A 16382-nucleotide genomic window follows, 5' to 3' on the forward strand; every position below is an offset into this window, starting at 1 on the left:
CCGTGTTCTTTGTCCCTGAAGGAGAACCACTGTCGCCGCATCAAGATCCTCGGGGACTGCTACTACTGCGTGTCTGGCCTCACCCAGCCCAAGGCTGACCATGCCCACTGCTGCGTGGAGATGGGGCTGGACATGATCGACACCATCACGTAAGCACCTCGCTGTCTGGGGACCTGTCCCAGGCTGGGCAACTGCGGGAAGGCGTTGGGTCCCATGATCCCCTGAGTTGGGAGGTAAAGCTCTGGTGACCTCTCCTTACATTTTGTTTGAGTTGTATGTCTGTGTCCATGGGAACCCTGTGTGTTGTCAGCTCTGTCTTCTCACCTTAGCTCTGCCAGCAGTGCCCACACCAGGACTGCTTGCTTAGGCAACACAGCAGTGCATTAGTGCTGTGTGCACGATCAGGCTTTTGAGAGGAGCCCTCAGGATGCAGCGGACCACTCACTGCCCCGGGCACACAACTGGGAGATTGGTCTGATACCCAGGTCTCTGTCCCTGTCAGGGTACCCTTGGCTCAGAGCCAGGGTGTCTGTCATGAAGTGGACTCTCCCATTTGATGAAGAAATTGAACCCTTGAGATAGAAGAGTCTTGCTAGGGTCACACAGCTCTTCAGAGGCAAGACCAGCCCAGGAAGCAAATTCGTGGGGCAGTGGGGAAACTTTCTAGCCCATCTTCTTTCCTGCTGTAGACTGAAGCCACCCACCTGGGGCATCACCTTGGTGATGCTCAGGCCCCAGGGACAGAGTTCTACCTCTGTCCTTCTAGGTGCTGCGTTCTATTCTGCAAGCTATGTGCATGCAAGACTCTGGGGTGGAGGGTGCGGGAGGCCAGTTGAGGCCCGAGTCACCCCTACCCTGTGCCTTGCTCCCCATGACATCTGTGTCTGCCCCTTTCCTGCTTGGTCTCCTCCACTCTCAACAGCTGGCCCAAAACCCCTCTTTTCCTGAGTGGATTGGAAATTTCTGATCTTGAGGAAGTAGATGAGCCTGCAGATTCCTGGCTCTCATTTTCCCTGAATCCTTCATTTTCTTCGCTGTAAAATGAAATGATGTTTGCATCTCTGAGTGGTTATGAGGCTTAAGTGGGTTCTCTGATGAAGTAGGTCCACGTGGGAGGGAAGAATCAGCTCCCAGACAAGAAGAGCCAGCCTGGAGGGGAAGGAGCCCCTCTTCCACAGGAATCCCTCTGCAGCACGTAGTCCTGCACACGTCTGTCTGCTTTGGGAGAACCTCTGCTAGCATGGGTGATAGAGAGGCAGGAACCTCATTGTTGTTCCCATCACCCCCAGCTTGCTTGTGGTCTCAGTATTTTTCATTTGCTACCCTGAATTACACTAGCAGGAATGTCTTACGCTTTTCCTCCTGACCCACTCTGAGTCGGGGAGTGCAGCACACAGGCTGCTCGGTGGTCAGCACATCTCAATGGTCCCCCTAGGCTGGAGTGCTGAGTCCTGCGAGAAGGGGACACCCACAGGCTATGTTCCCCAGCCCCTGGTCTGTCCCCAACAGGGCCTTTCTTTTTCATAAGCTGGCTTGTGGATGTGAGCCATGGAGAACACCTCACTTTCTTAGAAGAGTGTATAGGTTAGCTTTATGTTCCTGTGACAAAATACCTGAATAAAGCAATTTTTCTTTTTCATAAGCTGGCTTGTGGATGTGAGCCATGGAGAACACCTCACTTTCTTAGAAGAGAGTGTATAGGTTAGCTTTATGTTCCTGTGACAAAATACCTGAATAAAGCAACTTAAAGAGAGAGAGCTTGGTTTTGGCTCATGGTTTCAGAGGTTTCAGTCCATGGTCTGCTGGCTCCATTGCATGTAGGCCTATGGCGAAGCAGAAACATCACAGAAGGCATGGCAGAAGGAAGCTGCTCGCCTCATGGCAGCCAGGGGCTGGGGATGAGATAGAGTCCCCAGTGTCATTCCCCATGACCCAGTCTCTTCATCTAGGCCCATTTCCTGGATGGACCATCACCTTCCAGTAATGCCGTAAGTTGTGATCTCATCAACGGATCAGTCCATTTGAAGTGGACTAAGTGCCCTCTTGATCTGATCGCCTTCTAAAAGCCCCTCCTCTGGACCCATAAGCCTTTGGGGGGTCAGTTTAGATCTGTAACAGAGAGTAACTTTGGGGATGATTTCATCTTGTTATTGGGTTCTCCTTCTCAGGGACAGACCTGTAGAGAAACTTAGGGGTCAACTTCCTGTGGATTAGAGAGTGCTGGTGCCCATTTTCATCTGTGTCATCACATGTGATTTTCCTTAATATCTTAGGGGATCTGGAAACTCTGAAGTTGTGTGTTTCAAGCTAAGAACTTGTATTTTTATAGATGGGTAAGCTTCAGCCAGGAGAGGAAGTGAGGAGCCTGAGCTGGGGGCATTGGTTTGAACACATGGGAATGAAACCATTTGCTCCATTTTCCCGTCACTCTGGGGCAGAGCTGAGACTGCTGTGGTCGGTTTTGCCTAGAGGAGAGTGAGTCGACCTCCAGAGGGACCACTGTTTTCTTGCCACAGCTGTTGCCACAGTGCTTTGAGCGATAGATGAAGGAGTAAGCCTGGTAGATAGATGCTTGCCCAAACAAATGAACAAAATAATGCTAGTCTGTCCTTTTAACTGTGGTGTAGTCATGATTGGGCTTCAGCTCTGCCTGGATTTCTGCCGAACAGCTGATGAGATCCTGTTCCTGGGAGTCTGCCACTTCCTTATGACTTCCCTGTTGGTGTCCAGAGCTAGACAGGGGTCAGGCCTGTGGACAGCAAGCCTAGGTCTGCACTGAAGATGCTTGAGACAGATAAGTGAGCCTGTGTCTCTGTTACATTGTCATCACTGGGACGAAATACCGGACACTGCAGCTTCAAGGAAGGGAAGTTTATTTTGACTCATGGTTTCAGAGGTTTCCATCTATGCATGGAAGGCAGGTGCAAGGCACAAACATCATGGTCTATGGGCTTGGTGGTGGAAAGCTGCTCTAGGTGACTGTGGTAGCCAGAAGCAGAGAGAGGGTAGTTGGAGCAGGAGGGAAGAGAGTCCAGGAGGAAAACACACCCTTCTAGGACACATCCCCAGTGATCCACACCCTCCAACCAGGTGCCATCTCCTAATGACACGTTCAGCTATGAATGTAAGTGCCCCCATAATCCAGATACCTTCCAGAAGTCCTGTGTCCAATGCATGGAGACATTTGGGGGACATTCTAGATGGAAACCATAATAGCCTGAGAGCACAAATAAGAAAGAAAAAGAGGACAAATAAATCCGAAAGGCTGTGGAAATTCTGGCTCCTTGGAAGTGAAATTGGAGGTTCCATTGGAATTAGGCAAAGCCACTTGGACATTCCAGCAGCAGTGGGACCGAGTGGAGCAGTCACAGTGTCAGCTCTGGATACTGGGTATTTAGGAGGTGACCACCAGCATGCTGCAGGCCAGATGATGTCAGCTCCACGAGCTGGGCGACAGAACCTACTGGAGGGACTGAAGAAAAGAGTGTGGTGGAGGGCACAGGGGACCTGGAGGAGGCTGGCTCAGGCTCTGAGAGGGTGAAGGGCTGGTTTAAGGGACACAGAGTGGTCTAGGACAGGGCTAGGTGTGAGTCCCCACAGATCTGCTGATGTTGCCTGTTTATGACTGCAGAAGTATAACTGCTAGAAATGCCCCACAGTGCCATTGGCAGGTTCCTTATCTACATTTTCCCTGTGCATTAAAAATATTTTAGGGGTGTGGTACTGGGGATTGAACCCAGGGTCTTCACACTGAGCTTCATCCCGGCCTTTTATTTTTTTATTTTGAAGCAGGGCCTTGCTGAGTCCCTAAGTTGCCCAGGCTGTGCTTGAACTTGGATTCCTCCTGCCCCAGTCTCCCAGAGTACTGGGATTACAGACGTGTGCCATGTTCTGCTTCAATATACACTTTAACTTTAGAATTTTGTTTTGGTGTCTCTTATTGGAGATTGACAAACATGGAGGGGGGAATTGAAAAAATATGACATCCAAAAATATATAAAAATAAGTAGGTTTTAAAGATGTCAGTATCCTAACTTCCAAGTGACTTCTTTCGTAAACCTATGGAACACATACTTCTGAAGTCACTGAAAGTGAGTTTGCTTCAGGGCTGAAGCTACCCTCCTGTATCATCCTCCAGTAGCAGCCAACAGGCAGCTGTCCTGGGGTGGCTGCTGTGTCCCCTGCAGGCTGGGGCTGTGGGGCTGGCTCCGGAGTGGGGAAGTCAGGCTGATGGTGAGCCAGGCACGACTCCTCAGGTGGGCCAGGCAGCCTGGCACCCCAGTGTTATTCACGATCCACAGAGCCACAGAGAGAGGCCTCTGGCATGGGCAGCAGGGCAGAGTGGGGAGGCAGCTGAGGACACAGCAAGGGCTGAGCTGCTTTGCTGTCATTGTCACCTGCCTGGCTGTGACGCGGCGGGGAGTAGGCTGTCCTTCTTGGTGCCATCCTTGATATATTCATACTGGAGTCAGCAGGAGGCTGCACTGGGATAGAGTTTGAATAGTTTCAGGGATCGTCAGAGCCAACATAGCCAAAGCCTGGTTTATACTCAGGGAAAATGAGGCTTGAGGGCCAGCAGTGACCAAACTGCAGTGGGTTCCCCAGTCCTCAGTTCCCTCTGTGCTGCTTTGCCTTTCTTTGCCTTCCCTTGGGGACAAGGCTTTAGTGGGGTGTGGGTCCCATTGGGGTCCTCCCTGGGTGGATGGGGACTCAGGAGAAAGTGAGGAGGGGTCAAAGAGCCAGTGTGGATACCGAGAGATGACTGGGCAGCCAGAGAGGCTGGTGTCCACCGATCGAGCCAGGCTCCTGTACGTGCCTTGTCCCATCCCAGTGCCACACAGGCCGTGTGCAGCCTGAACAGAACCCACACTAAACACTGCACACCGCACACCGCACCACGTGGCCAGCCCCAGCCCCATGTCCCATGCTGTCTTGCAGGTCTGTGGCTGAGGCCACGGAAGTGGACCTGAACATGCGTGTGGGGCTGCACACTGGCAGGGTCCTCTGTGGTGTTCTGGGCCTACGCAAGTGGCAATATGATGTGTGGTCCAATGACGTGACCCTGGCCAATGTCATGGAGGCCGCTGGTCTGCCAGGGTAAGTTGGGGACTAGGTGGAGCACAGCCAAGTGCTCTCACTCCGAGGGTACCTATGCAGGCTCTCACTGGTTCTGACCAGGGCCTCTTCCTCCCTGCACCCCTCTTTTCCTTTTCTCGACTTCTGTTGTATCCTCTGGTGTTTTTCTTTTCTCTCCTCTCTCCTTCCTGTGACCATCTTTCTCCCTAGCCTCGTCTGTCCCTCCTCTGTCTTCCTGTCCGGCCCTCTCTCACTTGCCTGCCTCCCTCCCCTTTCCAAGATGTGTGTGGTTCCGAGTGGCAGGGCCTGACACCTGTACATCTCTGCACCCTTATCTCACAGGAAGGTACACATCACAAAGACAACCCTCGCCTGCTTGAACGGAGACTATGAGGTGGAGCCGGGCCATGGCCACGAGAGGAACAGCTTCCTGAAGACTCATAACATTGAGACCTTTTTCATCGTGCCGTCCCATCGGAGAAAGGTGGGTTCCTGGGCCCCCCTCGTTTGATTGCTCCCTAGGCAGCCCGGCCTGGGTGGAGCTCCGAAGACGCATTGGTCTCTCTCCTCCTCCCAGCACTTCTTCTCCAGCTGTGGACATGTGGGGCCAGGGAGGAGGCCCCCTAACTCTGGGATCAGGCGCTGCTTCTTGCAGGTGGGACAGGGAGCCAGGCAGACAGAGGATGGGTGCGGACCCATGCACCGATCTGAGGTTGTCTGAGAATGGGCCACCCTGGTCCTCTCGCCCCTTCCTGGCCCTTTACTGCCTCCCAGAGCAGAAGCTGGGGGTGGGGAGCCCTGAGAACGGAATGGTGCTGTGTTCCCTGGGGGCTGTGGCCATCTCCTATGAGCACTTGAGATAACCAGGTCCAGAGACAAGTGATCTGGTCATGATGGAAGGTAACAGGGACTTCCAGGCCTCAGGTGAGGGAGCCCCTTCCTAACCATTAAAGGGACTCTGTCTGCACCTGGCTCATGGGACTGGTTCTCCCTCACTGAGCAGCTATGTCAAAGGCCCTTGGGAAGCCAAGCTTTCCTGGTCCTGAGGCCCAGAGCAGCTTTCTTTGACCTCTGCCATCTCCCACTGAGGTTCTGGGGGAGGTGGGACCAGGCAGCATCTGGCATCCTGGCTACCTCAGGCAACCAGTGTGGTTTGAATCTCCAGGTCAGGAACCCACATCCTCAAGGGCCTGTGGTTGCCCGGGACCTTGCTTGGCACGAGTGGACAAGCTCATCCTGTGAGTGGATGTCAGATGATGTTCTCCCTGTGACCCCACTACCCACAGCTGGGTTCCCTGTGGTCCCTGCAGCTTCCACAAGCCTATCACCACAGCCCCATTTAATGACTCTGTAAGCTTTCCTGTCCCTGGGATGAAATACCTAAGGCTGACAACTTAAAGGAGGAGAAGTTTATTTTGACCTGTGGTTCTGGTCCATTCGGTCCATAGCTGCCAGCTTCAAGCCAGACGTGTCATGGTTGAAGGGCCCAGTGGAGGAAAGCTGCTCATGTTATAGTGGCCAGGAAGCAGAGAGCAAAAGGAGGACCAGGGACAAGAATGCGACCTTCCAGGTCACGACCCCTGTGACCCACCTTTAGCCAGACCCCACCTCCTAACAGCACATTCAGCTACAGAACTCAGCCGTGGATGACTCCACAGAGGAGTATGGAGCCCTCATAACTGAGTCACCTTAATGACACACGAGACTTTCAAGGGGCTTTTTAAAATTTAAACTATAATGTCTGCCCATGATTCTTCTAAAAGACTCAGGTCCCTCTCATTATGCAAAATGTATTTAGTCCGTTTCTAAGTGTTTCCAAACTCTGAGCAGTTCCAACATTGGTGAAAATCCTAAATCCAAAGTCCCTTCTGAGACTCAAAGTAAACTCTTAACTGGGGGGCACCTGTAAGATTCAGAAAGAAAGTCAAATACTTTCAGCATACAGTGGCACAACGGGTTAAACTTTCCCATTCCAAAAGGGAGAAATAGGGGAGATAGAAAGGAGTGAGACCAAAGCAAGACCAAACCCAGCAAGGCAAACATTAAATCCTGTAGTTGCACATCCAGCAATTGAAGCTGGTTATGGTGATTTGTGAGCTCTGAAGGGCTCAGGCGGCCCTGCCCCGACAGCATTGCTGGTTAGAGCCCTCATGGCCTCTCTTTGGAGGTTGTTTTGCTCACTTTCTGACTTTCCTGGGCACACATCCTACTCTACTGACTTCTCCAGCTTTCTGGGGTCTCCACTGTTCCTTCATTTTTACTATCACACTTTCACACATCACCCTTTCAAAGGCATGCTGCCTGGCCTCCAAGGCTTTCTTCTGAAATCTGGGTGGAAACTTCTGACTCAACAGCTGTTATATTCCTCATGCCTGAAAAAGTGGCAGCACATGGATGCCATGAAATTCTGCCAACAGTGGGAGCAGTAGCAAGGCCCCCTTTGATCATAACTGCAGTGGCCTTTGAGTGCCTGCACCGTGAAATGAATCTAAGGAAACCAATTCTCTAGGCATCCCTTCTTTAGCAAGGAGTCCGGGGGCTCTTTTCTCAAATGAAAATTTTATACTTTGCACCTTTAAGTCTGTGAAGGGTGGGGTCTTGTTGACTTCTGAGATACCTTCAAGCCACCTTTCCTATTGTCTTGATGCAGAGTACTTGGCTTCTTAATCTTTTCAGTAACCATGCTTTTTGCTCCAACTTTGCAGGTACTTTAATGTCTTCTGGCTTTGCCTTTTGCTCCTGATTTTCACTGTATATTTGGCTAAGAGCAGTCAGCAGTACTCATACCACTGCCTGAATGTTGGGCTGACTTGAAATTTCTTCTACCAGATCAGTTAGTCCCCTAATCTCAGTCTCTTGTAAAGTCTAAGGACATGAGCAAAATGAAGACAAATTTTTCTCCCAGTGTGTTACACATGCGGCCTCTAGTTCAGCTACAAGTGGAGTCCTTATTCCCCGTGGAATCCTCCTGAGCCTGGCTTTTACTGTCCACATTCGTACCAGCATGCCAGTCTTCTAAGCCAGAATCATACTTCAAGCTCTGTTTACTACATTCTAGGGCTTCTCTAGTAAGCATCTTCAAACCTTTCCAAACTCCTCTCACAAACTAGTTCCAAAGGTTTCTCAGCCGTAGTTAGGTACAGGTGCAACAATGACTGGGCTTCTCTGGAACCAATTTCTCTGCATTAGTCACTTTCCCATGATGGGGATGACATACCTGACACCTTCAGCTTAAAGGAGGAGAGGTTTACTTTGGCTCACGGTCTCAGTCCATGGTCGGCTGGCTCCAAGGTAGGCAAGGCAAGGTGGAAGGACCAGCAAAGGAAAATTGTTCAACACGTGGCATCCTGGAAGCAGAGTATGAAGGGCGGATCCCAGGACAAGAACATAAAGAATGTATCCTTTCAGGCCCTGCCCCTGATGACCTACCTCCTCCAAGCAGGGCGTACTCCTGATAGCACATTCAGCTGCTGCACTCACATGAGCCTTTTGGGGGTGTTTTAGATCTAACGCCTAACAGTGACCCAGAATCCTGAGGTGCTCAGAGACTGATGAAATCCTGGGGTCCCACAGCTCAGTTGTACATTTTCAGCTAAAACCCTGAGACTCTTGGCTGAGCCCTGAATTTGCACCCTGCACACACTTCCCATTTCTGTCTAGCTCCGCCCCAAGGTCTCCCAGGAGCTGCTGTGGTGAGACGATCCCACCCTAAATGCTAAAGGGGAGCTTGATTATCACTATTAATGCTTCGTGGGAGTAAAACACAAACCTGCAGGGAAAGCCATGATTTGGAGTTATGCATGGGTTGGGAAGCAGCTCCGGGAAACCCCAGGGCAGAGAGAGAGGGGGGGGGAGGGGGAGAGGGAGAGGGAGAGGGAGAGAGAGAGGGAGAGAGAGAGAGAGACTGGAAAAGCAGCTCCTGGGTTGAACCTCAGGCCAGCAAACAGCCAGCTGGTGACTGGGGTCACATTTTCGTCTAAGCATGAGTTGTGAGGCAGAAAGTTCTCTGAGCCCCTCTCTGGTTTATTCCAGCCAGAGGCAGCTACTGCTACCAGTGAAAATGTCTGTAAAATAACCTGTTAAAGATTTCCACTCCTTGCCTTCTCCATGCCTGCTGTTCTGGGGCACCATGTTTGCCTTGGGTTGATGTAGGTTGTACAGTTCTTGGGGACCAGCACCAGCAGTGGGTGGGTATGAGGGAGACGACAGACTCCCTGTGCCATGTGTCCAGCAGTGACTCTGACCTCCTCCTTGGGCTGGACTCTCCTGGGCCCCTGAGATGTATCAGTCAGCCTGAGGCGGCACAGCCCCTGAGTGGGAGTTGGGGAAAGCCATCTCCATCTGACTTGGGGGCCTGATGGCTGAGACTACACTGAAGGATGGCTGCAAGGTCTACAGGGCAGGGCGGGTCAAGGTGGGCCACTGCTTCCCTGAAGGGGTGGGTAGGGGGAGAAGTTGGTGGGAGGGGCTGGGTGGGGATGGGCCTGGTCCCTGAATACAGTTGGGGCCACCTAAGGATCAAGGGGAGTTTAACTCAGGGTTCTTGACTGGCTACTTGGAATGGCTGGCCAAGAAGGAGGGAATGTGAAACAGTTCATGGGTTTAGAAAGACCCAGAGGTCCTGGACTCCACCCCAGCCTGGGCCATGTTGGCAGCGGGTCCTGTGGTGGGAGGGCAGGGTGCGCCATGACGTTGAAACATGGGCAGCCTACACAGGTGATGGGAAGGAAGTAGAATGCTGGGAAACTGGAAGTGTTCTGCCATTTCTGAGAGATCTTTGCATCTCCTGTCGGGGCCAGTGAGGGTGAAATTGGGGAGTGGGCAGGTGGGGTGGCCCAGGCACTGCAGGGGACATGGTGTTCCTGGGGAGGAGAGGGGTTGGAGCTGCTGGGGCCCAGAGCAGCTTCTGGGTGACAGAAGCTGTGAGGTGACATTTGCTCCAAGTCCCATGATCTCCTTCTGCCATGGGTCCAAACCGTCCCTCCACACTGACCGGACTCAACACAGAGCTTGGTTTCAGAGCTGGGGTGGTTTGAAAACCCATCTTCTAGAACCTGGTGGCTGTGGTTTTGTTCTCTGCTGCATTCTCAGCGGGTTCCCGAGGCCCAGTGTGCAGCAGGCCTGCAGTGAGCAGTCCTAGTGCCCGGGCCCTGTCACCACCATGTGGGTCTCCGTAGGCGGCTCACTGGTGGCGTTCTCTCGCCCTCTGTGTTTGGACAGATTTTTCCCGGCCTGATCCTCTCGGACATCAAGCCTGCCAAGAGGATGCGGTTCAAGACCGTATGCTACCTGCTGGTGCAACTCATGCACTGCCGGAAGATGTTCAAGGCCGAGATCCCCTTCTCCAACGTCATGACCTGCGAGGATGATGACAAGGTGGGGGCAGCGGGCACCATCCCCTCCCTCCCCACGACAGCCCCGCGTGGTTGGGTTCCCATGGATTCCATTGTCTCTCCCGCGCAGCTCTTCATACTGCTTTGTATTTTTTCACTCCTTTGTAATCTGTATTTGTCCAGTTTCAAGCCAGCTTTCCTCACGGGCTGGCCAGGTCACCTGGGATCATCAGGTCCGATGTTCCAGCTGTTTGGGCCTCGGGCTGGCTGTCCTCTGAGGCTGTCCCTTCCTGCCATCAGGAGCCGGCCCACTCTGTCCCATGGGCTCCTCTCCTGGGTCATTTCCCTCCTGTGATGGATCACGAGCTCTGTTACTTGACCATGGAAAGGACACGTGGTGGCATGGGGGTGCTTGTGTGTGTAAAGGGTCTTTGCAGCCTGCTTGTATGCCAGGGCTTCTATTTCTGGGTTGGTGTATTCATCTGTACGGGCTGCCATGCCACAGTGCCACAGCTTGGGGGCAGTGTAAACCCAGGTGAACATTTTGCATAGCACCACTGGCGAAATCGGAGGTCACAGTGTGGCAAGGCTGGAATCGCAGCCACTTCCTTGGCTGGCAGCCACCGACTTCTGGCTGTGCCCTCGCAGGGCAGGGACAAAAGGCTCTGGGCCTCTTCCTCTCCTCATAAGCCAGCCTGGCTGATCTAAACCTTATGGCCTCCTGAACCCTTGCCTCCTATCCATGGCACATTGGGAGGCAGAATTTCACCATGGGATTCTGGGGGCTGTTAACCCTGGGTGCATTGAGTCAGCCCCGATCTCTCTTTAGATGGTTTGTTATCACATGCTGTGGCTCCCAGGTCACTGCTAAGACGCTCAGAGCTGTGCCAGTCCCCAACTCTTGAATGCTTTGCTGTGTCCTTGCTCTTGGAAGCTGGTAGAATCTGTTCCCTGCACCCCATGTTCTGAACCTGCCCAGTGATTTGCTTTGGGTGAGACAGGACCCCATCCCCAGAGGACCCCCCTCTGGAAATGTTCAGGAGTTACTTTTTTGAGTATTTCTTTCCTGCCACTTTTCCAGAAAACTGTTATTTGATTATTGGACTCCCTGAACTGTTCTAATTCTGCTCCTCTTTATCTTCACTTCTTCCATTTTCTGGGAAATTTCTTCAGTTTTATTACCCAATACTTTTGTTTATTTGTTTTTGGTACCGGGGATCAAACTCAGGACCTTGCACTAGCAAGGCAGGTGGTGGAACCACTGAGCTAAATCCCTGGATATCCGATACTTTGGTTGAGCTTTTCATTTCTTGAACCAGATTTTTAGAAACTTTCATAAATTCTTTTTTGTTTTCTGTATATTCTTCTTTATGAAATCTTCCCACTTAAGGGTTTTTTTTTTGTTTGTTTGTTTTTTCCTCTGTGAGACCCTGGTTTCCCTACTGCCCGGTCAGTGGGGCCCTGTCCTGGGAGGGTGGGTGACCTGTGGGCTGTGCCACCAACTCCTGCAGGCCTGTGAGCCAGGGTACCACAGCCACCAACACCTGATTCTGGGCACACCCAGCTACTCTGCCTCCAGCACACACCCACCCCTCTGGGCCACAGCATCACTGCCCAGTTTCCATTTTCTTTTTTTTTCTTTTTTCTTTTTTTTTTTGAGACAGGGTCTCACTATGTAGTTGAGACTGACCTGAACTCACTATGTAGCCTAGGCTGGTCTTGAACTCGCAATGATCCTCCTGCCTCAGCCTCCCGAATGCTGGGATTACAGGCGTGTGCCACCATGCCTGGCTCCAGTTTCCATTTTCTGAACTCACTGGCTGCTTTACTTTGCCTACCTGTATTTTCCCCCACCTCTATGGGTTTTATGCCTTTTTTATTTTGGGGGACAGGGTCTCCCTGTGTTTTTGAGTCTGGCCTTGAACTCATGGAGATCCTCTTGCCTCAGCCCCCCACCCAAATGCTGGGATTACAGGTGTGCACCACCACACCCACCTGCTGCCTTTTTAAATAAACTTCTTGCTGCGGTTCAGGAAGAAGCAGGATCCTGCAGGATCCCACTGTCTCCTGCTTCTCACCACAGGATTTGTGTGTATAAGCTCATCTTTGCTAGAACCTCATCTGAGAATTCTAGAAGAACTTTCTTCCTGGCGTGTTCTGTCAGAGATTGGCTTTTACACCTGTCAGGCAGTGGGGGATGCTTTAAACTAGATGCTTGAGTGCTGGTCGTTAGATGTCTGGGTCCTGATCAGGCCAGAAGCCCCAAGGTTGTCCTGCCCCATTCAGAGGGGGTCCTGTGTGCTGTCATCAGGCAGGCACTGGCTGCAGTCTTCCCGCCCTGTCTGGACTCCCCACTTGAAGGCTCTGGGTTCTGATTATTTCTCTTGCCTCCTGTTGGTTCAGTTGTGCATTTTTAAATGTCCATGTGTGCGCGCACTTATGTGTGCATGTTTAAAATTTTTAATTCAGTTTGTAACCACAGAACTTTGAGGCTATCTTGTTTGCAGTTTTACCAGGTAGAATGTGTCTTTCTCCTTTCTGGTCCCCAGCAGGGCAACAAACAGGGTGGAGTGGGCCAGGTGCACAGTCTCAGTGTGTCCTAAATGTAGTCATTGAGTTAAGAACATTTCCATGCAATAAATTTTGAAAACCAAATATAATCCAAAAGTATCCATGGGGAACAAAAAATGAAAATTAGAAATGATAGGAACAGTGCAGAGCAGTTGAGCCTGAGGCAAAAGAGGAAGTCAGGAGCCTCCAGGGCCTGGATGTCTGGGAGGAGCTAGGCTGGGAGCAGGAGCCACTCCTGCCCGATTGCTAAGGGGTGCCGGTTTAGTAAGACTCAGGATGCAGGGGTCTTCTCGGGCACAGCGAGCAGGCTCTGACTCTCAGTTGATGGATGCACCAAGATACCGAGGGCTGCTCATGCCCTGGGAGGGTGGTGTCTGTGAGCCAGCTGCTGTCCCTGCATAGGTCACAGGTGACTCCAGAAGCTGCCTTTGAGTGGCTCTTGGGAGCTTTGAACCCACGCTCCCCAGGCCCTGCTTCAGGAGCCTGCAGCCACTGTCCTGTGGCTGGTGCTCTGGGAATCCTCAGTGCCTGCGTTGTTCCGGACCCCGGGCTGGGCAGCCCTGCCCTGTGCAGCGTCCCCTCAGCCTGGGGCACCGCAGCACTGGAGCTCAGCTGCCTTCCTGCTCCACTGCCTGTGGATGCACAGCTGGGCTTCTGTGCTGGAGAGCTTCTTGCCTCCACAGGCCCAGCCCTGTCTTTGGCACCCTCCTTCCGCCCCTCGGGCACTGAGTAGGGGGTCCCTATTTCATCTTTGCCCCCTGTGTCTCCTGGACAAGGGCACACTTCCAGCCTCACCCGAGCCCCAGTCTTGCGCCCTCCAGGCACCGACACAGGTTTGTGGTTTAGGCCATGCGTGGATGTGGACACTGAGCCTGCTGCCCTGGGCCTGGCCCCACCCGCCTCTCACCCTGTCCCCAACGCCTCCCTAGGGTCCCTCAGGCCCACCTCTCTGCCCCAGCTGTGCAGCACCCTGCAGGCGGTCGGTCTTCCCTTCGCACAAGGTCAGCGCAGGCCAGTACTGCCCCATGCTGCTGGAGCAGCCCCTCCTCCTTTCCGCTCTGACCCTGAGCTCTGACCACAGGCCTTGCTGTGCTCATTCTGTCCCCTGTGCAGCCTCTGTCCCTGGGAGCTCCCCTCCCCCAGCCCTCGGGTCTGCCCATGGGCAGAGGCTGGAGTTAACCAGCATCCATGGAAAGAACACCTTTGCTGTCCTGATGTCCCCTCTGCCATCTGTCTTGGGTGGGACCACCAGGGGCAGGCGCTTACTGCAGAGGGCCTTTTCCCTGCTGTCCTCTCCCCTCAGTGTCCCAGCCTGTCCTCGCTCCCTGCACCTCCAGCTCAGTTTGCAGCAGCTGTGTGGAGCTGGGCTGGGTTAGGCTGGGAGCACTAGAACCCCAACCCAGGGCATGGCTTGGGGGCACCCGTATGTCCTCTTTGGGGGGGTGACTCACAGCTCTCCTGTCTGGGGACAAGTGTTCTTTGGGTCTGCCCATTCAGGGGTGCAGGGTCCACTGACCAAGGTGGATGTTGCACAGGAGCCCTGGCCAGAGTGGAAGTTGGGGTGGTATTGGAAGGAAATCGGAACTGGGGGTGGGGGTGCATACCTGTAATCCTGGAACTCAGGGAGGCTGAGGCAGGAGGATGGCAAGTTTAAGACCAGTCCCTGGGCAACTTAGTGAGACCCTGTCTTGGAATTTTAAAAAATTGAAAAAGTGCTGGGGGATGTAGCTCAGTGCAAAGACCCTGGGTTCAAACTCTACCACCAATAAAGAAATAAATGCACAAATAAATAAAATCAGTGACACTTGTGAGAGTGCAGGGAGGCTGACTTTATTCAGGACCCTTGCAGAGGGGCAGGGCTGTGACTGTGGGGTCTCGGAGTGGGGAGAGGACTGGAGCTGCCTCTGAGCACAGTGCCAGGGGACAGGCCAGGCTGCCGGGCGGACTGGAGTCCAGGTCCGGGTGGCATCTTGGCTGAAGCCGAATTTGATGGGTCACGCATGGATTGGCCTAGGATGGCCATGGGAATCTTCTTGAGACAGAGCCCCAAACCTTATTGATTATAAAGGGCCAACACTGCAGTCAAACCTTAATACTGAGGTTTTAGTTTTAGAAAAGCAACGCATACGTTAGCATCTCTTGTCTTAAAAGAAAAACAACACACTGCAATAGGTTCCTCACCACTGGCCCAGAAGAAGGTTCTGTAGGGGTCCGGCACACCACCCTCTCCTTTCGAGGGAGGCAGGCTGCCCCATCCGCTCCTGGGGTTTGGCCTGTCCCTGATCCACAGACACCTGCTCTGCCTGTCCTCTGAATGCCCTCCTTTGATGATAAAAGCATCTCCCATGGAAAATATGGAGAAATTAAAAAATACATGAAGAAGGAATTGAAGAATGTTTGTCTATAATCCTGTCATCCTACAAAAACCCAACTAAGTTCCATCCAGTTGTCTAAGTTTGTGTGTCTGTACATTTGTGTGTGTGTGTGTGTGTGTGTGTGTGTGTGTGTGTGTCACTGGGGATTGAACTCGGGGCCTTCACACTGAGCTGCCTCCCCGACCTTTAATTTAAGACAGGCTCTCCTTACGTTGTTAGTCTGTCTCCTGCCCTCCCTTCACCCCAGCGCCAGGATTAAACTTGGCATCTTCCTGTCTCAGCCTCCCAAAGTGCTGGGGCCGCCAGCATGCATCACTAGGCCTGGTTTCATTTTTTTTTTTTTTTAATAAACTCAGTTGCATGACAGACAAGCAGTGTGGTTGCTTGTTTCTTCTTCCCTTGCCAGAGTACATAAAGATTTCTCTGTATTATTAAGCATTCCTCAAAAAAAAATTTTTTTTCTTTGACTATTGTGTAGCTTTCTGGCCTAAGAAAAGAGCACATTTGAGACCAGACTCCATTGGTATTCAGGGTATCTTATAAACAAAGCAAATTATACATAGCTCTGCCATTCACCAAAGTGCGATTCTGTGTGGGAAATGGCTCTGAGTGGGCGTCTCTGAGACTGTGATGCCGGTCACCAGCGGTGGCTCCCACGTTGGGGCCCCTTCTCTGTTATCACCTCCTAATACACCACAGTCCCCTCTCCCCATATTTCACTACTTGACCTTATTGATTAAAAATAAATAAATAAAAGCAACGTGTTTCCAGGATGCAGACCTTGTCTTCCAAACCCCTTGCTATGTCCAGTCTGCTTCTATGTGTGCGTCAGGAGGGGCGTGCAGGTTGGGTACTGAGTGTTTTGTGTGGGGCGCAGTCTTTTTACTCCTCACAGGCCTTGGGTATACTGGATGCCGTGCAAATCCAGTCCCGGTCCCTTCTCTGTGACCGCATGACTGCTCGCTTGTCATAGACAGAGACTTCATTTCTAGGTGGTGGTGTTGTATCCACAGCATCATAGCTTTTA

General features: G+C 52.3%; 1 protein-coding gene across 1 annotated transcript in view; it reads left to right on the forward strand.

Annotated features, from left to right (window-relative positions):
* Adcy1 (adenylate cyclase 1) overlaps positions 1–16382 on the forward strand; it is an 85391-nt gene that overhangs the window by 41341 nt on the left and 27668 nt on the right. The window contains exons 5-8 of the mRNA XM_010624913.3: positions 22–149; positions 4939–5097; positions 5419–5560; positions 10297–10452. Coding sequence (XP_010623215.1) covers positions 22–149; positions 4939–5097; positions 5419–5560; positions 10297–10452 — 585 coding nt within the window. The remainder of the gene's footprint in view (positions 1–21; positions 150–4938; positions 5098–5418; positions 5561–10296; positions 10453–16382) is intronic.

This window comes from Fukomys damarensis, unplaced genomic scaffold, assembly GCF_012274545.1.
Source record: "Fukomys damarensis isolate Sample0158 unplaced genomic scaffold, DMR_v1.0_HiC HiC_scaffold_17, whole genome shotgun sequence".
NCBI lineage: Eukaryota > Metazoa > Chordata > Mammalia > Rodentia > Bathyergidae > Fukomys > Fukomys damarensis.